The sequence below is a fragment of the Trachurus japonicus genome, chromosome 5 (genome assembly GCF_045865225.1).
Source record: "Trachurus japonicus isolate A0001 chromosome 5, Traja_1.0".
NCBI lineage: Eukaryota > Metazoa > Chordata > Actinopteri > Carangiformes > Carangidae > Trachurus > Trachurus japonicus.
In genome coordinates, this window is record NC_140911.1 from 2,198,544 (window position 1) to 2,222,812 (window position 24,269).

The 24,269-nt window shown below is 41.5% G+C and overlaps 1 protein-coding gene across 1 annotated transcript in view; it reads left to right on the forward strand.

Annotated features, from left to right (window-relative positions):
* Positions 1 to 290: 290 nt before the first annotated feature.
* Positions 291 to 24,269, forward strand: part of espl1 (extra spindle pole bodies like 1, separase) — a 56,523-nt gene continuing 32,544 nt past the window's right edge. Inside the window, exons 1-25 of the mRNA XM_085775536.1 lie at positions 291 to 394; positions 1,332 to 1,634; positions 3,237 to 3,983; positions 5,411 to 5,515; positions 5,640 to 5,751; positions 6,541 to 6,668; positions 6,786 to 6,979; positions 8,213 to 8,455; positions 8,620 to 8,764; positions 8,913 to 9,072; positions 9,798 to 9,937; positions 10,030 to 10,164; positions 10,243 to 10,359; positions 11,182 to 11,353; positions 12,321 to 12,461; positions 12,565 to 12,721; positions 13,427 to 13,536; positions 14,168 to 14,850; positions 15,765 to 16,235; positions 17,317 to 17,695; positions 18,465 to 18,596; positions 20,590 to 20,803; positions 21,612 to 21,817; positions 21,918 to 22,045; positions 22,792 to 22,914. Of these exons, the coding sequence (XP_085631662.1) occupies positions 314 to 394; positions 1,332 to 1,634; positions 3,237 to 3,983; positions 5,411 to 5,515; positions 5,640 to 5,751; positions 6,541 to 6,668; positions 6,786 to 6,979; positions 8,213 to 8,455; positions 8,620 to 8,764; positions 8,913 to 9,072; positions 9,798 to 9,937; positions 10,030 to 10,164; positions 10,243 to 10,359; positions 11,182 to 11,353; positions 12,321 to 12,461; positions 12,565 to 12,721; positions 13,427 to 13,536; positions 14,168 to 14,850; positions 15,765 to 16,235; positions 17,317 to 17,695; positions 18,465 to 18,596; positions 20,590 to 20,803; positions 21,612 to 21,817; positions 21,918 to 22,045; positions 22,792 to 22,914 (5,526 nt within the window). The 5' untranslated portion in view covers positions 291 to 313. The remainder of the gene's footprint in view (positions 395 to 1,331; positions 1,635 to 3,236; positions 3,984 to 5,410; positions 5,516 to 5,639; positions 5,752 to 6,540; positions 6,669 to 6,785; positions 6,980 to 8,212; positions 8,456 to 8,619; positions 8,765 to 8,912; positions 9,073 to 9,797; positions 9,938 to 10,029; positions 10,165 to 10,242; positions 10,360 to 11,181; positions 11,354 to 12,320; positions 12,462 to 12,564; positions 12,722 to 13,426; positions 13,537 to 14,167; positions 14,851 to 15,764; positions 16,236 to 17,316; positions 17,696 to 18,464; positions 18,597 to 20,589; positions 20,804 to 21,611; positions 21,818 to 21,917; positions 22,046 to 22,791; positions 22,915 to 24,269) is intronic.

The window sequence follows — 24,269 nt, forward strand, 5'->3', positions numbered from 1 at the left end:
TTTTTTAATCCAATCTCACTTTACTGACGTTCATCAGCAGGCGAAAACTTATTTAAAAGTATGTTAAATCTAGATTTTACCAGCTCGACATAAAGACTTTACTACTACGGTAAGTCACGTTATTCTTTTTTTAGAAAATGTTGTCGTTAGTTAGTTGAGCAGTGACATGTTGTGGCGCTAACGTTAGCTAACGGCTAACCTATGCGGCTAACTAACTGGACTCGGCTGGAAGAGGAAGAAACAGAAGCTTGAAACTAAAATAAGATAAAAACATTTAACTACTAACTAATGTGTTTCTTCTACAGCTGCCGACATGAAGTGTCTGAAGGTGGAAGAGTACATAAAGCGGACTGCGTCTGTGGAAGAGACCAAGTGTTTACTACAAGAACTAGAGGTTAGCACAACGTTCATACTGAACTATACTAGATTATTACAGGTAAACAGTGAAAGTATAGGAGGTTACCATCAGGTTACCATAGTATTACCTGTCTAAAAAAACCTGGCCGTGATTAAGAAGTAGCTCAAAAAGGCACATATCATAACTTCCAAACAATACAAATGCAGCAAATATTTGGGTCGTTTAAAAAAACAAGATGAGGAAAGACCTTTAACAGATTGTAAAATCTATTTTTCGGGTTTTTCTTTAAATCTCCTCACCCATAATTATATATATTTTTTATTGATCATAGCTATTTCTTATTGCTTTTATTGGTTCTTCTTTTCTTTCAAGTTTTCTTCAGTGTCTATGTAATATGTAGCCTACTTGTTGCAAACTTCAAATCATAAAAGGTGTGCTTAAAAAAATAAGAGTAATATGATTATTATTATTATTGTTATTATTATTAGCATTATATGGTAAGCATTGTTATTATGAGGGAAAATGTTGGTTTTAATCTGTTTAATCACCTCAGAAAAGAGCTGCTACTCTGAGCTGCAGCTGATCGTCGTAAGTCACCGGTCTGTCTTTCTATCTAGACACTTGTATTTATGTACTTTGAACTGTTTCTTTACCTGTAAATATCATTGGCTTTTATGGTTCAGTCATTCCAACAGTGGGTGTCAAACTCTTCAGACCTCTGTTGTTTCTTATTCCTCACCAGAGGGTGACGTTTTTTGCTTCCACAGTTATAAGAATTACAATTTAGTATTTTACTTTTAACCTCATCTAACAGTTGCGATTCAGATTAACTTTATTGTCCTCAGGAGGAAATTTGACTCGAGCCAAATTTCATTATTATTATTTTCACTGGATTCCTACTGCACTGAATCTTTCAGGATAAAAGCATCTGCTGCCAAATGACTGACTGTAATGTGGTTTTACGTTTTTGCAGGATTATGTGCAGAGTCGTCCGGGCCTTCAGGGTCGCACGCTGTGTGACAGAGTCATCCGAGCCTGTAACCATCAGCTGGGAGTTGGGTCTCTTCCCTCCGACCATGTCACTCAGCTGGTAAAGCTGGTGGAGCTTTCCCTTCGTGGGTATGACGTTTCTGCGGCGCTCGTTCCTCAGAGCAGTCCGATGTACATGGAGAAGATCCTTTTCCACATCGTCAAGAAGCTGAGCTCCCTGGAAGCTCACAGTCCGTGCAGCTATTTGGCCGGGTTACTTTACAGCAGGCTTACTGCAGCACAACAGGTATGACTCACTTTTGACATACACACTGCATAATTGCTTGATTACTGTCAGTATTAAGTTTACATGGACACAAATAATCGGAATTACAGTATCTCAAAAAAGTACACCCCTCACATTTCAGCAGCCATTTTATTATATCTTCTCATGGGACAATACTATAGAAATGAAACTTGGATATACTTAAGAGTCGTCCGTGTACAGCTTATATAGCAGTAGAGATCTGCTATCTACTGAGAATTACTCAACGCATAGCCATGATTGTCTAAATAGCTGGCAACTAGGGTTGCAAAGGGGCGGGAAATTTCCGGTAAATTTCCAGAAACTTTCCGGAAACTTTCCATGGGAAGTTAAGCTGGGGAATTTTGGAAATATTCCCCCAACCCCCCCCCCTCCAAAAAAAAAATCCCTTTCAAAATGTTAAAGGGACAACGAGGAGTTTTTATTTGGTTATAAAAAAAGTCTCATATTAATGTGGATGAACTACATTACTATTATTATTATTATTTAGTGGTCGGCTCACCCAGCATTTCCTAGTTTCGGTTTTGCGGATGCTGCCCTGTGGGTCATGGGAATAACGCCGCCGAATCGCGGTTTATGGTCGAAACTACGACGGTATCTGATCATCTTCCAACCTCCGACTTTCATTCTTGATCAATGAAAACATTTTTGGCAAATGTTTTCGCTGTTTTCATCTTACGCCGGTCCAATTATTTCACAGTGCGCATGGAGGCTCATGGGAAATGTAGTGTGAAAACCCTTCACTTTCAAAAACTTCTCGTTGTCCCTTTAAATTAAAGGAGCCCCCCTCTTGTGCTTTGGGTTCAACAGTGTGGCCTTCAGGGTTCAAGAAATCATCTGTGCATGTGATGGAGGAATGCACAGTGCATGTAGGGGGCGTGGCCTCAATAGCCCTGCAGTAAGAAGTGTGCTGTGTGCATGTGATGGAGGAATAGCATATAGTGCACTTGCATTAAATCTGGTTGTTTTAGCCAAGATTATGCTACAATATATTTTCTCCAACTATATTTAAGTTCCCAACCTTCAATTTTGTAAATTTCTGATTTATTCCCGTTAATTCCCATATATTCCCGTTAATTCCCATGGAAAGTTTCCAACTTTGAAAATTCCCGGAATTTTGCAACCCTACTGGCAACACAAGTGGGTACACCCCTATACCTACCTTGATACCTATACAAGTCATTTAAACATGTAAAGCCACTTGTACTATCCCTCATGTCCATGTTTTTGGACCATACAAACTTGTGTGTCCTGGATTAGAGCTATTAAATTCAGTTCTATGGGTACAATTTTCTCATACTGACCACTGGATGTTCAACGTGGCCCCTCATGGTAAAGAAGTCTCTGAGAATCTGAGAAATAGACGTGTTGTTCTCTACGAAGACGGCCTAGGTTATAAGAAGATTGGTAACACATGGAACAGGCCAAAGAAGTTGAGTCCTTGTGCTCTGATGTACATGCACGTTTTAATCACTTTTATTTTGCATTCATGTTAACGGTGAAGTTGGAATTTCCAATCAGAGTGATTAAAATCAGATTGTAGAAAAAATGCAGATGTAAACATGGCTGCTGTCTGGTTCACAGGCTGAGGACTACGATGTCCTTCTGCGGAGCTGCTTCTCTGTGCTCTGGACGGGAGTGTCTGCCGCCAAAGACAAGAAACTTCTGAGCCCCCGGGTCAAATTCAGCTGCCAGATGCAAGCGCTGAGCTTCCTCCTCCTGTTGGACACAGAAAACACGACTCCCTCCGTCTCCAAAGCTCTGATTTACACAGAAGATGCCGTCACTGACTTTGAGAGCGGCTGTGGAAGTGTAACCAACGAGGATGCTTCCTTTCTTCTCCAGGAAGTGCGCTTGCTTTTCAGCAGAATCTGCAAGGAAGGGGGTGGCGACGGGTCAGAGCAGCGTGATAAGAACTTGAGTGTATTTGTAATTTCTGAGATGCTTCTTATTGTGATGAAGCTGCTGTGTAAGGCCGGGCACTACGACCCGGCCTCCACCTTCCTGAGTGAAACTGAGAGCAAGCTCAGGGAGCGGTCCGAGCATCCGTGTGCAGCTCTGTCGCTAGCAAGGTGTGGAGTAAAAGTTCACGCAGCGCTGAAGGCCAGCGGGGAGGAGAGCGCTCAGGCTTTGACGGAGAGCGCCAGAGCGCTGAGGGCTCTGCCCGACGACCTGAGGGACCGGGAGGCGCACGCCGTCCTGGAGGGATGCTCGCTGGTGGCGTGGTCGGTGGAGAACGGACACAACAAGGGGTTAACTGCTCCGGTCCTCTTGGCCTGGTTCTCTTTCCTGGAGGAGCATCAGGAGCTGATTTTAAAAACACTAAAGAAGGTGAGTGGAGGAAACTTTTGTGTGTGTGTGCATAGTACGTTCATGTGCGTTAGGGCTGTGTTTAAAAATCTAATTTCCAATTCATATCGATCTTCATTTGAAAAATCCAATATCGAATGAATGAAAGAAATTGTTTATTCCTGTCACACAACACCAATATCAAAATCAACCATTTTGCATGAACAATTTAGCCTGCACATATTATACACAATTGCAACTATACATTTCACACACACACACAAAAAAAAGAAAATATCACACAGTGACCGAAAAGGGAATAGGTTGAAGCCCAAGGTTTATATTTGTCTATCCTTTACACTCTATGGAATTAGATTACCTAGAATATCAGCAGTACAAAATAATAAGATGAAAGTAGTCATTACTGTATTTTATTATAATTTTTTTTTTTTATTTTACCTTTCAAGGCTTTCTTAAAACTCAACAAAGAACTACATGTCTTCAACTCATCACTGAGCTTATTCCACATTTTAACTCCCAAGACTTTGTATTTTTTATTAGTTCTCACTTTACACATTTCGAAATTCTTAGATTATAGTTTCCTTTTCTTAATTTAAATAACTGAAGAATACAGACTGGATCTTTTAAAGCAGAAGTAAGTGATATATTTGTGTTAATATAAGTCTTAAATAGTTATATCTTCCGACAGCAATCACTTACATAGAGTGTTTGGACTGAAACACGGGTCTCTCAGTCCCTCTGCTCTGCTCTGAGCCGAGGAGAAAACATTTATCGTATCCTACAGTTTTTATCCAATGAGGAGAGAGAACGGCATGCAGGGCTGTGTGTGCAGCCAAGGGTCGCCGTGAATGTGGTGACGTAGGGACGAGGACTGTTATGGTGCGTTCAAGGAAACTCGTAACTCGTGTTTTACCGACCTGTGAAGTCGTACCAGTTCAATCTGGTACGAGTTCACCGGTTGGAAGTTACGAGTGGCCGTTATAGTGACTTTCACAGGTAAAACAGGTCGGAAAAACACGAGTGGGTTGCCTGAAACGCTACAAAGTCGTAAGTTGTGACTTGAAGCTGTAATTTACGGTTTCAAAAGCCTGCCTGGAACGCAGCATTAGCCAAAACGACCGGATCGCTTACTTCTGCTTTAATGTAACCTTTGCACTGTTATGTCTGTAGTGAGTCTTGTTAAATTAATTTGCATCAATCTAACTGCTTTTTTGTCAATTTAATGTAAACATGATTATTTTTAATAATACACCAGGTTAGAGACCAGGTTCCATCTTTGTACAATTTGCAAAATTAGTTTTGTGAAAATCTCTTTCATAAACAAGCAAATTGGTATTAAAACTGAAATATCTCTAAATTAATCAAATCAGTTCAGTAAATCAGTAGCGATACCAGATCCCTGCACATATAATATCCCAATGATGATGTGTGGCTTCTTGTCTCTATAGAGTTCAACAACATGTCCCGCTGAAGGCAGCAGACTGCAACAGACTCTCTGTTTCAGTTTCTACCAGGGCTTTGTGTTTGCGTATGAGAGCATGCTGGCATCACAGGTGAGGAAACATCTGTAACATCTGCTGATGATGATGCTAAACTGACAGATGTGACACGTTTCCACTGCTCTAAATGTTTCTCAGTCTCATGGTGTCGCTGTGATTTGTGGTTTGTGGTGTTTAGCTGGAGAACAGCGACGCCCTGGACAGAGTGCTGCTGTTCTGCCAGGCCTCAGCTGGACAGATGATGACTGAGCTGCACAAACTGCCCAGTGAAAGTCTCCTCATCAAAGCAGGTGATTAAATTCATTTTAATTTGTACAAAGACATTTTACTATTGTATTGTATTGTATTGTATTGTATTTTAAATAATAATTCTCCTTCATTTTTGCTGTTTCAAACTCAAATTAAACATAAACATAAGTAAGAATCCCTCTACCTTCAAAATATAATAAATAATAAATAATAATCAACCTCCCTTTTGTTCTATTAAACTCTTATAACATTCCTAACATATAAAGCTCAGTTCCCAAGACTCCAGACTAGTGCAGTGGCCCGTAACTTAAAATTGTAGGAGCGCAAGCAGAACATTTAAGGGTGCACACTGTAAATCGACTTGCAAAGCAAATATCCTTTTAATTCTTGATCCTTACACATAGTGGCCTGACATCTGTAATGACAGATTCCTGATTCTTTGAGTTGCCCCTTCTACATTTGCCCAGTGTTTACTGGTTGCATATGCACAAGTAGATGAAATAATTTACTTGCCCTCCTGACTCCAATATTTACTGGATGTGTGTGCCGTGGCCTTGGCAGCATGAGTCTTCACAGAGTTTTGCCACAGGTTATTATCTAGTTGTGGTGCGCACATACCATTTTAGTCCTGGGGTTATTATGAAATGACTTTGAATATTTACTTATCACCCTGGGAATAAGATGTTTCCACCTTCCCCACTGGTTGGGAATCACTGCTTTACTTTTATTAATGCAAGTGTTTCCGACTGCTCCCTCAGATATAGACATGAATATGTTGTAATGTTACTATAACCTTTTCCCTTTCTCTGTGTTGACTGTGTGTCTTGTAGTCGTTGCTGTGAGCAACTTGTCCTGTGGGTTGTACAACCGCCGTCTCTATGACCAGGCCTTCACCCTGGTTGAGATCGTCTGCAAGGATCTGTGCAAGAAATGTCCGGCTTCGCTCTCTGTTGATAGAGTAAGAGCTTCAGTATTTGTCTAGGGTTAGGGTTAGGGTTAGGGTTAGACTAAAAACAAACCTGGAGGATCGTAGTGGAAATGAACTTCACGTCTTGTTTCTGTCGTCCTCTCCCAGCTGAACAGACCCTTCACGCTGGCGGTGCAGACGTCTCGCCGTGCAGGACAACTGTCCCGGGCGCTGGACTGGGTGATTCTGTGGCTGAAAGCTTTGGGGGACAAAATGTCTACACATCTGTCCGAACCAGTGTCTCTGTGGGTGAAGACAAAGACCGATGCAGCGCGTAACGCTGAGGACGACATCCGACTCAGGTACAGACAAAAAAAACTACTGAGGTCTCACAATAAATCTGCCTGGATGTCTTTATATCATGTTGGCTGTGTCGCTGAGGTTCTTTTGAGGAGTTTTTGTTTTTATTTAACTCTCTGAAGTCGACGTGGGTTATGCTCTTCTTCATCGAGAATATCTCCAGAATGCCAAACGGTAGTGACGTAAAAATATAAATGCGGCTCTGGAAAAAATTAAGAGACCACTCTCAAAATGATCAGTTTCTCTGGTTTTACTATTTATAGCTATGTGTTTGGGTAAAATTAACACTTTTATTTCATTCTATAAACTACTGACACCAAATTGGAAATAAAAATATTGTCATTTAGAGCATTTATCTGATCCGCTAAGTAGAGTGAGATGTGCTTGTGTTGGAGTTCAACACTGGAATCAATGGTTGCCATACATGTAGAGAAGCTGATTTATTAAGAACATTTTGGAGTAGTGGTCTCTTTATATTTTTCCAGAGCTGTTGAAAACGGGACATTTTCAGCCTTTCAAACGAGACCTCTGCTGTGTCCGTAGCTCGCCCAGAAGCTGAGTAATCCAGTCTTAAAATCAAGGGTTCAATAGGAAACGTGTGATGGGCCAAAGAGAGTTAATTTACATCAAGATGGTTGATGCTCTGTTGCCTCGTATGGGCGCGATTATCTGAAAATCAATGTAATAAATATTGTGTAGATTTCTATTTACGCTTTTTATGCAAGCTAAGACCAAGACATGGGATCATATCACATGGAAGGAGACAGTTTGTTCGCTGCAGGAATCATGACAAAAAAGCCTGTGCAGCCAATGGAAATGTCAGACCTGTGATGTGCTTCATTGCAGACGCACACTGTTTTCATGCCAGGCCAATGGAGCATAATATATTTTGTATTAAAGTTAGAGCCCTTATTCTTTTTTCCCCTAATCCCCAATACCTCAAAGAACAGTTATATAGTGTCTAAAAAGAAGTTTAAATTTTCTCTGTTTCAAATATTTATTTTCCTTTCTTTTTCTGATCATATAGCTTTTTCTACATTCATATGACACCACTACAGTGTTAATATTCTGAAAACCCAGGTTGTCCTGAAAAAAGAGGATGTTAAAACTTGATTGTGCATCACAGGGCTGAGGTTTTACAAGGATTAATACACAAAGAGACAGAAACAGAAGAAAATAACCATGGACTCTGAATGAAGGGTTAAACATAAAACTGTGTTGTCGCCCTGGAACAGAACTCTGCGTGACGGTTTTGGCCCCGACGTTCCCGACGAAGCCGTGATGCTCCGTCTCCTGGAGGAAGAGCTGCACGCCTACAAGGAGGTGGCCGGAGACACGGCTCAGGAGCGTTACAACACACTCTGCGACCTGTTGGACATCTGCCACGAGGAAAGCTCACACACTCACCGACGAGCCGTCTACCTCTGCGAAATGGCCCAAGTTGTGTGTTTCCAGGATTTCAGTGAACAGACCGACTGGTAAATAAACTTTTTGTCGTCTCCGTTGTGAATATCCAATCTGATGTGTTGGTTCATATGCAAACATGTGAGAAACAAATGAAAAATAGAGTGAGCAAGAGGAAAAAACTCAGTTAAACCATAGTTTTGTTGGGTATTCATTATGTTTCTCTGTAACTTTACAGCTCAGCCGTTGATTTTACCCATGAGGCTTTGCGGCTACTGGAAGAAGAAGCAGAGACGGCGGACAACGCTCACAGACTGAAGGATGACAAGGCTCATGCTTTACTGTGGCTCTACATCTGCACTCTAGAGAAGAACCTGCAAGAGGTGAGTTTCCTCTCAGTCCAAAGTCATGTCAACAAATGTCATTTTTTTCCTCAGCCTATTAAGTAGTTTAATATTTGGAGTTGAAGTCCAAAGTGGGTGATGTACTGATAAATAATAAACACCACTGTTTGTTTATCTTTGTGTCCAGGGCATTGAGAAGGACAAAAAGCTGCGAGAGCTGCGTGAACAGACTCGACGTGTGTCCAACCCCATAGGAACCAATGACTTTGATTATGAAGACAAGCAGAAGACACAGGACAACATCCAGGTCTACGAAGGCCTGCACTTCAACCTGGCTGCAGAGAACAGTAGGAGACACTTCTCTCATGTTATCCTTTATTATGATATATCTATTGTAACTGCTCATTACTTGCTGGCTCTGTGTTTAATGATAAAACATTATTTCATCTTTTCTTTTCTTTTCTTTTACTCATTTATGCAATATAATGGAGAGCTTTAGGGACAGGATAACAATTAGGACACAACAAAGGAGACAGAGACTCTAATAACAGAAATAAATAAAGTGAAATAAAACAAAATAGAATAAAAAATATAAGATTAATAATATAGATTGTATTCAAAACGTATAAAGGGGCTCCTCACTGTGATAGTATAACCATGGCAGGACTCCACCTTATAATGAATATATCTTGTTGAAGTCTCAGACAGTGTGTTATTTATTCTATTTGATATATTTCCTTTATTTTCTCAGTCCACATATTGTATGTTGAAGGGTCAGGCTTTAACCATCTTACTGTATACATTTAATTGCCGTTGTTGGTAGTAGTATCTGTAGAAGATATTTTCTTTTTCCTTCAATGCCCTTTGGTGACAGACCTAGTAGAACCAGCACTGGGTCCGTTGTAATATTTGTACACTTACATCAAACATTTCTTCCCAGAATGTTTTCAGTTTCGGGGCAAAACCAAAAAATATGTGGGTCTGGTTGCCAATGTGTGGACCACAGTTTCTCCAGGTGTCCGAAAAAAAACCTCACGATTACCTTCCATTCATTATTTTATCTATTTTTAAGAGTTGTGCAAACCTTTGGAGCGAGCCCTGGACGAGTGGTCTGCTCTCCTGAAGACTCAGACTCTGCCCTCGGTCAGGAACCACAAACAGACCTGCAGCTCCATCTCTCTGGCTGCAGCTCTCTTCAGACTCATGGGGAAGGTAAGAAGAGAAGAAGATGAAGGCAAACACGATTCTAGCTGATCTCTTTTGCTTCTAAAATTAATTCAAAACCTCCGTATTTGCTGGTGCAGCCTCTGAAGGCGTTGGAAGCTTACCAACTCGCTGTCGGACTTTCACGTCTCCTCGCTGACGCCCACGGTTGTGCCAGCGCCCTCTGTCAGACAGCCAGCCTCCTTCTGGAGCTCGGCGCCCCTGATCTGGCTTTGGTAAGGATTTTTCATTTCATCTGCCATATTTTTGTTGATTATTCGAGTAATTGTTCTTTAATTGTTCCTGTGTTTTAGGTCCAGTTAGAACAAGCAGAAGAACATCTTGCTGCAGATTCCACCAGTGACGGACCGTCTTCCCTCTCCATGCTCGCTGTGCTGTTGAAGGCTCAGTACTGTTACAGCACAGGACAGGTACGTCACCTTGTCTCAGATACCTTTTTTTAAAATGTATTTTATTACGGATTCCCATTAACTGATGTCGTAGCATTCATCTGATCTTCCTGGGATCCCCATTAAATATATACAATATACATATAAAAGAAATTAATCCAATGTAACAAAACAAACAAAAAATCACACAAAACAATGAAAGAAATTACATTAACAGGAAGCTACTAAAACAGTTCCCTTCCAATGCTGTTATCAATTTACATTTTTAAATAAAGTTCAATAAAGTCTTCTTTTTAAAGAACGATTTGTTATGCCTGCTACAGCGGAGATATGTAGGTAGGTCATTCCATAATGATACGGCTCTATACTATATACCATTCCTCCTCAATTATTAGCCTGTATTCAATTAAGAACCAGGTCAATTATAATGGCCAGGTTTGTTTACATGGACAAATAAAGGAGGACGACCCATAGAAAAAGGCCAGGACAACTAAAAATCTAAAAAAGTTCCTGAACAATGAGCTTATTGTTGCATATACGGCCACTAATGTGTAAAAATTAACAGAGCAAATAGAAGGAAAACAGGAAATCAGGAGGCCCGATGTTAAAATATGAGGAAATATACTTATAAGACAGAGGTCCTTTATAAATAAAGGCATCTTTGCCTCCAATAAGGGCTTGTTAACTCTGGGATTTTGAGGTAAATAAAGGCCCCGGTCACTATCTGACAAAATAAGGTAACTTTATCACCACTACTGTATATTTTCTGGAACAAGATGATTTCTTCTTTTTCTTCTCCTTCATTAAATCTCTCCTCTCCTCTCTCCTCTGTGGCCGTTGCAGGTGACTCAGGGAGTGTCCTACCTGTGTCTGGTGCTTAAAGAAGTGAATGAGCAGCGTCAGTCGAAGAGCTGGTACCTGCTGCGAGCGCAGGTGCTGCAGACCTGCTGCTCCTTCCTGACTCTGGACACGGCCGCTCTGCCTCAGGCCCAACGCAGCCGCATCACGCAGCACGGTGAGCAGAAGCTCCTGCACCGCTTCATATAATACAGCTCTGGGAAAAAACGAAGAGACCACTTTCACAAATGTTTCTTAAAAAGCATCTCTACATGTATGGGACTCATTTCAGTCCGGTTCTTTTTTTAAATGCCAACACAAACGCAACTCGTTCTACTTAATGAGACACTGATGAGGTGAACCACATCTGATTTCATAGAGAGATTATAAAAAACACATAACATTAAACATTGACATTATCCCACCAAAACTGATTTATAAACTCTTCCTAAGTTAGAATATTTGTGTGTCGTGTTGTTTAGGAAAGAATAAAATAATGTTTTCTTTGCGTTATTATTGTTCAAGGGTTATTTTGACTAGTTTGTGACCTATTTTCTGCCAAGAAACGCTCTAAATGACAATATTCAAATTTCAGTTTACCAATAGTTTATGAAATGAAACAGATGTTCATTTTACTTGAACACAAACCTATAAATAGTAAAAACCAGAGAAACTCATCATTTTGAAGTGGTCTCTTCATTTTTTCCCCCAGAGCTGCTGTCAACTAGCCTCGTAAACCCGCCTCTCCCGGAACTGCATTTCATTTCATTCTGAGGGAGAGTCTGGCCTCATCCCCGCTCCAAGCGTCTCGGGTGGGCGGGAGCTGGGCGGGAGTAGTAGCGTTGACAGACAACCCCATTCAGCCAATCAGCAAGTTGGTGTAGTGACGGGGCTTTGCACCAGTCGGTCCCTGATTGGCCAACGTGCTGTGTCAATCACAGCGGCGACGCTGATTGGCTCGGCCTTCTGAGGGTTTCAGTCCAAACGCTTAGAATGGGGATGAGGCCAGACTCTCCCTCGGAAAGAAATGAAATGCAGTTCCGGGAGAGGCTGGTTTACGAGGCTAGCTGTCAACATGGCTTTTTATTTTAATTTATTAGTAAGTATTTAATCTCATCGTGTGGCCCTGTGTTTGTGTGTTTCAGGTTTCTCCAGTCCGGACACGGCTCTGTATGAGAGTCTGAAGCTTCTCTGCAGCCTGATGGTCACGTTGGTGGGGAAAGGCCTGTACGGGACCAACAGCAGCAGCAGCAGCAGCAGCTCTGACATTCGCTTCGTCGACCAAGGTACACCAACGTCTTACTTGCTTCTTTGGAGAAAAAAAATCTGAAAACCCTTCACTTGCATGTTTTTATATCTCCCTCTGTCGTTTGTCTTCTCCTCTTGCAGGAGGAAACCTGGTGCTGAAGTGGCAGCTGCTCTCAGAGCTGCTGAGCTGCTCGATGAAGATGGTTTCTGTTCGAAGCAGCTGTGGAGCCGTTAACGACGCCAGGCTCCAGTGTCTGGAGGCGCTGAAACTGGCCATCAAGCTGCAGGCGCTCAGCCAGTACGTACACACACACACACACACACACACACACACACACACACACACACACACACACACACACACACACACACACACACACACACACACACACACACGAAAGTCTGAAAAAGACCATTAAAGACATTTATACATGCAAACCAGCAGGTGGCGCCAAACGACTTCTCTCTCTCTCACATACTCGTTAAAGATGTAAAAATAGTGAAGACGAGTAGTGAAAGCTTACTTACAGTAAACAATCTCTAAGCATATTTACAGAATCTGTAGCTTTAACTTTATATGTGCAGTATATAGACAGTGTACTTTTTATTTTACTTACCAATTAAAATACATACCTGCTGAGTTACACTTCATTGTCTAGCAAATGTAGACTTTATGAAGATTTTTGTACAATTTATTATAGACTGTCATTGATTTGCTGTACTTGTGATTTACTGGTTTTTATATTTAAAAGGGTTCAAAAGTGTATTTACAGTTGAATTGTACAGGTGTAACTTTAAACTGCTGTACTAACTGAATTTATTATTTTACCACATGCTCATTCAGTCATTGCTCAACTTAAAATGAACTTAAACTGTCCCAGCATGCAGCTGGATATAAACACTGTACAAGATCAATCTGTGTTTAGTTTTCTTAACAGAGTTTAATCTTTTTCTTTATACCTTTTTGCTTACTCTTTTTACTCTTTACTCACGTTTCTTTTAGATGTGCTGAGCTGCTGGTGGTGAAAGCCGAGCTAGAGCTGATGCAGGGGGAGAGAGAGGAGAGCAGAATCGACTTAGACAAAGTCAGAAACCTGCTGGAGCTCTGCACAGGTCCGTGTCTGTCCATGTGTATTTTAATGCATTTGTATTGTTTTTTGTATGTATTTTGGGCTGTGACACTGAAATTTCCCCCTGAGGGATTAATTAAGTACCTACCTTAAAAACACAGCTAACGATTCACAGAACTGAGAATCAGTGACCTTCAGTGAAGTTGTGTAGCGATGTAACAAATCGCTTCTCTAAATCATTCGTCCCCTCTGCACTCAGACTTTTAAATTCTTCATACGGTTTTTGTTCTATTCTTTATTTCTTAAAAGCTTTATTATAATATAGCTTATATTATTATCCATTCCAAGCTCCATGTTGTGTGTTGTATTGACTATTTATTTATTTATTGTGGGCCATGTAGGCTATATAAACCTGCTGCTCAAAATGAATTGCCCCTTGTGGGATTAATAAAGTTGTTTTGAATTTTGAATTGATGATATGTTCATGTTACTGTTTATTATTCCAAGTCAACTGAATTGTAATTTTCTGTAAATGATGTTAACATTTCTGTTTTGTGTTTGTGTGTTCTTGAAGTTTTCATGCAGATTTCTCAACCCCAGTTTGAAATATTATGTAATCCTAGATTTCATGATTCTTGAGCTTCATAACAGATTTTCTTTTTTGTCTTTTTCAGATTTTTCTGACCAGGTGCAGAAACCAGGGGTGAAAATCAAACCGAGGAAAGGTCGTCCAGCGAAGCAACCCCAGTCTCCTCTCCCCGGCGTGGACGACGACCTTCAGGACTTCCTCAGCACCCGGTGGATCACGTCAGAACCCGTCGTGTCGGACCTGACCAGCTCACCGCCTCTGAAGTCGCGGCCCCAGCGCTGGCTCTCCTCGCTGGCCCACGACGCCGACTGCCTGTGCTCGTGTTGCTCCGAGCCGTGTCTGGGCCGTGCCACCGCTCGCTGGGCCGCCGCGCAGGCCGACCTCGTTCCGCAGCTCGATCCCAACGACGCCAAGGTCGGACTGAAGCTGCAGTGGGCGGCGTTGGCTCGATGTAAGAGCGTCACTGCCAAGCTCGGGGCGAAACTAACAAAGCTCTTCCCTGCCTCTGAGAAACGCTCCTCCTCCTCCTCCTCCTCGCCAACGACGTCTAAACCCTCGCTGATGCAGGACCTGGTCGGCCGCGTTTACCTCTCCATGGCGCTGACCGGGCTGGAACCGCGGTTCAGCAAGGTCTGCGGCGTGTGGAAAGTACTGGAAGCCGGTTTAGCGTTTGTCGATTCCTCTCCATCGCCAGCGTTGAGGCCGGTGAGAGCAGGACTCATGGCGACTAAAGCCGTCGCGTCGCTGATCACCTTGGCTGCCAAACAGGTAGGGCTTGGAACGATATGCTTGTCTCCCGATTCGATTCTTGTACGATTTTTTTTTTTTGGATGCCGATTCGATTTAAAGGTACAATATGTAAGAAATCTAAAGCAACTGGCCGTAAAATCCTCCTAATATGTCACAGAGACTCAGGAATAATGTTCATATAACATGATGAACTCACCAACAACAATAGTACAGCCAGAGTATTCGCATTCAAAATCTTTTTTTGCAGACTGCAAATCATGTTTATGTTTTGAATTTACGTGTTGGCATGTTGCGCCACCTAGCCCTCTCTCCCAGTCACGGCGGCGTCAGTGGCATTTCAGCCTCCGGTCTGCTTCCACTGAGCTGCTGCTACGGCTTTTGAATTTGACTGCAGTAACCGTTTTTGGCCACATTCTTACATATGGCGCCTTTAAATTGCGATTTTCTCGATTTTTAGTCTGCATTTTTAACACCAGTGAAACAGTTGAATGATTATGACTGTCTACAGACTATTCCAGTCACCATATTTCCCCCAAAAATACACATCACATGTAAGTCAGTTTTTAAGATTTATTCAGCAGCAATATATATGTTTACTCTCTTTTCAAAAGGCTGGACTGCATAAAAAATAAAATAGTATAGAAAAAACAGGTTTCTGAAACCTTTCTGACAAAATGAGATCTAGACTGAGGTAAACTGCTACGTTTTAACATTTATCTGCATACAAATACTGTAGGAGCCTATAGATTAACATACTCCATTATAAAGTGAACTTAAACCCTTTTCAAAACCTGGACTCTCTGTATGTAAAAAGATTAACAAAAGCACATTGCACAATATTTTAAAAAAAAAATCGATTTTAAAATCGTCAAAAAAAATATTGCAATACTTGTGAATGTGAATTGATTTTTTTCTCCCACCCCTACAAACAGGGCTGCAACCCGGAGGAGCTCTTCTCCAACGTCTGGACCTGGACCGCACCAAAAGGCGGGAAATCTGAGCAGAAGTCGGCTCCTTCATCGTCTGTGATTAAAAAGTCTAAAGACTCGAGTAAAAACACGGATGTTCCCGACAAAACAAAAGAGCCAAAGAAAGTCAAAGCCGTCAAACCCAAGATTGAAGTGACGAGCTCCTCCAGAGCGAAGAGACCGGTTCCCATGACTCCGGTCACCGTGAAGTCGAAACCCAAAGACCTCGGCTCCTTTGACTTCAACACTGTGGTGCCGACTCTGGCGTTCACTCCTGTTCAGAAGCTGAAGGTTAAAGCTCCGGCGTCGGGACAGAAATCACAGAAGACGGCGTCCAAGCTCGAGTTTCGTGTGTATGAGGAGCTGTCACCGGTTCAAGAGAAAACTCAAGCTGTGCCCGCCGCTCCGAGACGCACGAAGAAATCACGTTTCAAGGTACAAATCTCATCACATACAGGTTTTATTATTTAAAGAGGAATTCTGCAACATCCTCAGAGTCATAGTGCTGGTTTAATAAATGTGAATGGACTTTTACTTTACTAGAAGGAGCACAGTGGCCCCTAACTTAAAGGGATAGTTCAATATTTTGGCAAATTGGCCCATTGCCATAATCCCTATGGTCATAACAGTAGGTTCGTTACCTTTAATTGTCGGTGCAAGCTATTTTTAGAACGGCGGAGCAGAGCCGCGAGCTGCTCAGAGCTACGCTACGGAGGCTCATGGGATTTCTTGGTTTCCCTCATCAAACTCATCAAATACACAATCCAACAACTCCACAACGCTCTGGTGGACAAGTTGTGACCTGCACATTCACCACGCTATGAGATAATAACACAACGTTACCAGACAGAGTTGTTTTAGAGGGAAATTCATGCAAAACCGCTGATGCGCGTTCCTGTCGGGGGAAGTTTTTCAGCAAGCAGACTCTGCATTTCCCTCTAAAACAACTCTGTCTGGTAACGTTGTGTTATTATCTCATAGCGTGGTGAATGTGCAGGTCACAACTTGTCCACCAGAGCGTTTGGAGTTGTTGGATTGTGTATTTGATGAGTTTGAGTTTGATGAGGGAAACCAAGAAATCCCATGAGCCTCTGTAGCGTAGCTCTGAGCAGCTCGCGGCTCTGCTCCGCCGTTCTAAAAATAGCTTGCACCGACAATTAAAGGTAACAAACCTACTGCTATAACTATAGGGATTATGGCAAATGAACTATCCCTTTAAAATTTTAGGAGTGCAAGCAGAAAGGGCGCACACTGTGAATCAACTTGCAAAGCAAATATTTGCATGTCCTTTATTGTCATTTATGATGGGCTGCCACCTGTAATGACAGATTCCAGATTCTTTAAGATGCCCCTTCTAAGTTTCACCGGTGTTTAAAAGAAACAAAAAATGCACATGGAGGAGTGGAGGATTAGAGACACAGAGGAGGAGAGACCAGACTTGGAGAGTTCATCTTTAAAGAAACATGGCTATGAAATGATATGATATATATTTTTTTTTACGTTTTTTTTAACACAGGTGGAGTTCAGCGATGAGAGCGACTCTGAGTCGGAGACAAAAGAAAAAACACAGGTCGCTAAAAAGCAGCCGAGCACAAGGAGAACTAAAACAACAACAACAACAACAGCCCCGGATCCCCCGGCAGAGAAAGCTCCGCCCAAGACGAGACAGACCAGGGCGAAGAAAACCACGGTTCTGGCCCAGACCACGTCGTCGTCTGAGGACGAGAAGAAACAACCTGCGTCGACGAGACGAGGACGAAGCAGAAAGGAAACGGTGGACGAGGAGCCGGACAAGCTGAGGACGATCGAGGAGGAGGAGCCCAACGACGTCCTGGACATCAGCATCGAGCAGCTCAGGACGTCGGACACCGAGACGGAAGGCAACGCCGCTTCAAGTAAAGATACCGCTGTGGATTTATTCTGTGTGCATGATGGGAACTTTATCATATCTGTGCTTTATTATTTTTCTTAATATTAGGGAGGAGTTTCTTCTGAGGTAGTAAAACTCAAAGTGTATGTTCCAGATTATCAACAACAAGCTAGATAGTCATTTGTAGATTTGAGGCAGTGAAAGTAAAAATACAAACTTTAAAGGAGCTATATGTAAGAGATGTACAGCAGTCATCATACAATCACCCAATATGTCACCAGAGACTAAGGAATTATGTTATGTGTTTTGGCCTGTCAGTAGCAGTTCAGCATCATCCTGGTTGCCAGTTCCCACAGAGCTGCAGCTACAACAAGCATTGTGGATTATTATATGTTAAGTTATTATTATATGTCTGACATTAGCATTGACAACATTAAAATACCTTGCTATGACGACAAAAGCAGAAAACAAAACCAGGATCTGCACAGGAGGAGATAAGCTAAAAAGAATGGAGAAGAATTTGAGGACAGATGTTGGAATGGCTCATTTTTTCCTGGACACACACTTTTGAGCTTTTTGCACAATAATCTGTTTTCCCAGTGCATGTATACAGATTTATCAGCTTCATTTCCATCTGTTACTACGTCGTCACGGCTCCTGCAGTGTTTTGAATCAGGCTGCAGCAGCAGTTTGGGCCACAGTCTTACATACAGCTCCTTTTAATATATGAAGAATGACGGGAACTATCGATAACGGTCGTCGTTGTAGCTCTAATGTCTCGTGTCCCGGTGCAGACGTGGACTTGGAGGTCTTGCGGAGGGATCTGTGCTGCGACCTGGAGAGAGACGATCTGACTGAGCTGAGGAGCAGAGGTCACCTGAGAGAAGGTCTACACACTCACCTGTCTCACTCAGACACCAGGCCAGGTGAGCAGCTCTACAGTTATACTATATCTTACATCTTATTTTAGATTTTGCCTTAATATACCACATAAAAAAATGTTTAACATGTGTTTAAGATGCTTGTGCTTGGTATCGTTTTTTCAGCACAACTTCATCTATTTGATCTGATATTTATTTTTTCAGTTTAACCTACTTTATTAACAAATTGGACCCAAAAATACATCAAATCCAAACCTTATACTCCCCCAATCCACGTCATCGACTGATTCGACCACTTTTTCTTTTTTTGTAAAATGACAAAAAAAATTACGAATATATGGAAAGAAATGCATCGTCTGCCCCTCCCCTCCCATCCATCTCCTCCTCATCTCCAGTTTTTTTTTTTATATATATATATATATATATATATATATATATATATATATATATATATACACTGTATATATACTATATTTTTTATTTCTAACATGTAAATCAACTGTTCCATAGTTTTACACCACATATAGACATGCAAAAACTTTTCCTTGTAGTTCTTACTTTTGGTTTCGTGAAGTAAAACAATCCCCTTAAATTACTGTATTTTCCTTTCCTCTGACTAAACATGCTGTAAATGTTTCCTGGTGATTGATTAACAATAAAAACTGGTTGAGAGTTTCAAATCAGCACTTTGAGTGAAGTTGACGACGGCGCTCCAGACGACCTAGTTTCTTATTTACGGCCATTTCAAAACGTCAAATGATCATAAACCCCCATTTAACCTTTTTATATTTACATGTAACCTTTTATATATTCTAAGAATATATAAAAGGTTACATGTAAATATAAGGTCCCCACTAGACCAGTTCTGAGTTCAGTTTCATACACTCCAGCCATTCTTGCCATTACAATGATAGGAACCTCAGTCAGTACTAAATCTGCTTTTTTTATTATTTACTTAAGCAGCTACAAAAAATATTAGACATGTACCACACATCTGGCTGGAAGGTCTCAATGGTTCAAGAACTCTTTTTCCATCATTAAATATTAAAATGGAGCTAAGTAGGCTACTGCATGTTTGTTTTCCTTTTAAAGTCCCACTCCCGCGACCCTTTTCGGCCATTTTAAAACCAGCTCATTAGCCATGCACATTAGCAATGCACCTCTGGAGGGTGGGCGGAGACTGCGCTGCTCTGCACCCGCCCAGCCACCTCCTCGCACCCCACCCCCCGCTTGCTGACAGCTGGACATTGTACAATTACAGATTCAGCGCGTTTAGCATAAAACTCCACACTGGGATTCGATCCCAGACTGGAGCATAGTCCTTGCTCACAATGCCAGCTGCTCTACCAGGTGAGCTATACCTGTTATACCTTGACAGCTACACTGAGCTGTCAAGCCTTTCACCTCTGAGCCAGATGCAAGCAGGGCGGGAGCTTGTAGCACTAGTGCCCTCCCCTGGAGCTGTGACACCCTCAACTCCAGTCTCCCTGAAACTGCCAGTTTGCGTCTGCCATTGGTTCACAGCAGTTTGAAGGCAGAAAAACTCAGAAATGCAATTTTGCACTTCCTTTTCTGCTGATATGTGCTCTAACACAAGAAAAATGCCACAGGAACATGTGAAAAGCTCAAAAAACACGATTTTCACGGGAGTGGGTCTTTAAATAAGTTCAATATCAAGTGCTAATTCCACCTGCCACCACTTGCTCTCTCTCTTGTCTCTCTCGCTCTCAGACACATTTTGAATGATCAAAATAATGAAGATTATGTCACTGTGTGTGTGATATTCACAACACACACACACACTGTAATAATATCTGCACCTATTGTTTGACATGCTGTTTTTGAGGTTTTTTTCTCCTTAAATTAATTGTTTTCTGTTTGTGTATATACTTTTAATATAAAGTGTCAAAATGATGTCATTGTGTGTAATGGCTGCACTGTTGCCATGTCGCGCTATGGGTCTGTATAATTTCCTGCTTTTTTGTCCTTGGCCAATCACATCCCTGATTCTTACCTTCGTCTTGACCTTTATTTTCAGATAACGTGTCTTTGGAGGACGTTCAGACGTTGCTGCGCTCCGCGTGGCTCGCCCTGCACCACTTCCCCTCTCCCACCGTTTTCCCGACTCTCTCTGTTCTCCTGGCTCTGGCGCTGGGACACGACGACCCGGTGACCGCCGCCATGCTGCACGCCCAGTCGCTGGGCATCACCAGCCGCCATCGCACCGTCAGGCATTTAGCCAGTTGTCTCAAGTAAGAGCGTGTTTATAGTTATAGATATTTTATTTTATTTTATAGATATTACCTTTAACTTCCATGATGTTAAAGGTAATTGTGTGTTGTGTAGTTTTGAAAGTCTCTTCTGTGAGCTCTGTTTTTGGGCTTTCTGTATTTAAATTTGAATTCATTTTGGCAACATTGAGCAAGACAGGGTTCCTACGCAAGTATGGAAACGTATGGAATTTGAATTTATACATTTCCAGGTCTGGAAAAGTATGGAAAATGGAAACTATTGTATGGAAATGTATTTATCTTAATACTTATCTAGGTTTGGTCTTATCTGACGTTATTGGGTTAATTATTTTTGCTGTACCTAGCTACAGTCTCCTGGAGATTATTTGGTGACATAATGGCATACAGATTCAGAACAATGAAAACAAATGATTAATTGCATCAAGACTTATTTACATGATACACATCTATTTACTCAAATGTCACAAATTATTTGAATTTATTTACCAAGAAGTCTAGAAATTACGGTCTGGAAAAAAGTGTGGAATTTTTTTAATTTCAAATGTGTAGCAACCCTAAAAAAACAAAATGCTTTTTTTCCTCAATAAAGTGACAAAATTTGTCAAACATAGAGTTGCATTGAGGAAAAAGTGAATTACATTTATTCCACACTTGAGTCCAGATTTATTTATTTATTTATTTATTTGTCATTGTGCATTTACAACGAAATATTGTTGGAGCGAAACCTCCAGATGCCCTTGACATTGGGTTGCATCACGTCATCGACCCATAACTGAGCTTCTTCCGTTGTTTTATACGTTTCTAACAGAAAGCTGAAGAAGTCATCGACCGAGCTGACGGACAAGATGGACGCTCTGAGTCTGAACGAGCTCAGTCCGACCGAGTCCAGAACCTCGGCTGAGCAGAGGCTGGAGCAGCTGGAGGAGGTGTTTTCATTTCCTACGGCCGATTCCTCATGGTTCCCTCAGAACCACTGTCAAGAGTTTACACAGAAACTTCAACACCTTCCTCCAGGTGGAGTCACTAAAACTTTTAACCTCATTCATCTATAACTTGATCTGATGGTTTCATACTTGATAAACTAAATATTAATTCCTGTCTCTGTGTTGTGCAGGAGTGACGGTGTGTGTGATGTCTGTGCTCGGAGTGAAACCTGGTGAGATGGGCGACAGCATCGTTCTGTCGCGTCTGGAGAAGGGATCTGTTCCCGTCACCGTTCACATCTCCACAGCTAAACAGCAGGTGATGATGATAATGATGATGATGATGATGATAATAATAATTAATTTATATTATTTTGAGATGGATGATTGTGTTTTCTCTTCTAAACAAGTTTTATCAAAACAAACACAGCTCAAAATCAAGGTGAGAAAGGACCAGAATGTGAAAACTGGTAACTTGAGCAATATGGAGTCTAGGAACCACGGGAGAAAATCTCCCAAATTAAATTAAAAAAAATATTAAAAAATGATGTATGTAGTGTATGTATAATGTATAATATTTGTTTTTGTAATCTGATATATTCTTTACAAAAATGTATTTTTTTCACTGACTGTTCCAGTGACTCAGTGTTGGCAAAAATAGTGAAAACCCTAAGAATCTTAAAAAAAAAAGGTTTTTTTCTAAATAATGTGACAAATTATAAAAAGAAACCAACAGTGTTGCATTTTTAAACAAAAAGTGAATTACATATATTCCACGCTTGAGTCCAGATTTATTTGCCTGAAAATAGTCAGATTTTTATGGAAAAAATACCGGTTACACCACTTGACATTGGTTTACTTCACATCGTCGGCCCATCAGAGTTCAGAGGAGTAGAATTTAGAAATGAATCTAAATTAGTAATATAAAGTGCAGAGAAAGTTTCCAGATGAGTTGAGAATCAAGACATTGGAAACGTAGCAGCAGAGGAAACACGTTCGACCCCCACACAGGTAAACAACAGTGTGAATAACCCTGACTGTAACTTCTCTCTCTGTGTTGTGCAGCGTCCCGTCAGCCGGCTGGTGCAGGAGATGGACGCCATCCAGCTGGAGCAGAAGGTCGTGAGCTGCGTGTCTGAGAAAGCCAAGTGGTGGGAGGGACGCAGGGCGTTGGACGCTCGAGTTGAGGTGAGTCATGATGAGAAAAGAGAAGTGAACTGGAGGGTTCAATTCACAGAAATATTTAAATGATGATGTTGGTGTCTTTTCTGAATATGAAGCACTGCCTTCAGGGAGACGTTATAGAGCAAACAGACACCCAACTAATCGCTATAATAAGCTCTCATTCCTGCCTACAGCCATGCTCTGATTAACAAACCTACTCAACACTAGGGGTCTAAAGCCGCCTTCTCCTTTTAGTACGCTCACCTTTTTTTCTATTTTAACTCTTATTCTACCTGCTTATCCAGTTTCTGGATGATAATTAGGGCCACGGGCAATCGCACCGGGCACTGGTCCCAACAGCTATGAAATAGCTGCAGGGACCAGTGCCCGGGCGAAGCCCGGGCACTACTGTTATTGTGTGGATTTTTTCTTATTAGTGTGACTGCTGAAGCAGTCACACTATTGTTCTTCTGTTTGGCCATTTTCTTCCGCCTTTTTACGGTCTTCTTCTAGTCCTTCATACTTTGTGCTATTTCAACAATTCATATATCAAAACGTGCAGCTTTTTTTGAACTTTATCGGCATTACTTTTCTCTTTTTAACTATTTATACTTTTTAAAATATTTAACTTTTTCACAAAAAATCTCACATTCATCAAAGTCTCAACCTCTCTTCTTCACAACTCCACTGTAGTGTAGGGGTTAGGGTGGATGTTTGCCAACCCTAAGGTCACTGGTTCGAATCCAAGGGAAGAACTCTTGTTATGTTATGTTGAATTCTGCTCTCCTCCCCCGCCTTCAATTGGTTACAGGTGTTTGTTATCTCCTTGATTACTCGTACCAGTTTGCAGCACATCATCACATTACAATGAATGACAACAGTTTTGAAAGCAGTGTGCTCTCTGTAGCCGAGTGGCAGAGTAAAGGTTTAGTGATCATATGGTCATGGGTTCGATTCCTGCCTCAGTCTTTTCACTTCATTGCTTGACTTTTGATTCCAATTATTCAGCTGTCATTGGACAGTCTTTGATTCCTCATAGTATAAAGCTCATTGTAACTCAGGTTCTCTGTGGCCATATGGTTAGTGCTCAGCCTGAAATTCACAGACATTTTCATTCTAAGTCATTCAAGCTTGACTCTCAAGCTTTCTTGATGTTGACAGTGTGCAGATCATTAACAGACAACAATCTCTGCAACTGTGTGTGCACCGTGGCCTAGAGGCAGAGTGGAAGTCTAATAACCATGAGGATGTGGGTTCGATTCTGACCTTGGTCAAACATTTGTATGGTGATCACTGCTTGCACTATTTGCTAATTCTGCAACAGCGTTCAGTTGCTGTCAGCAGTCACACCATTTCCATTCTTGGAAATGCTTTTTCTA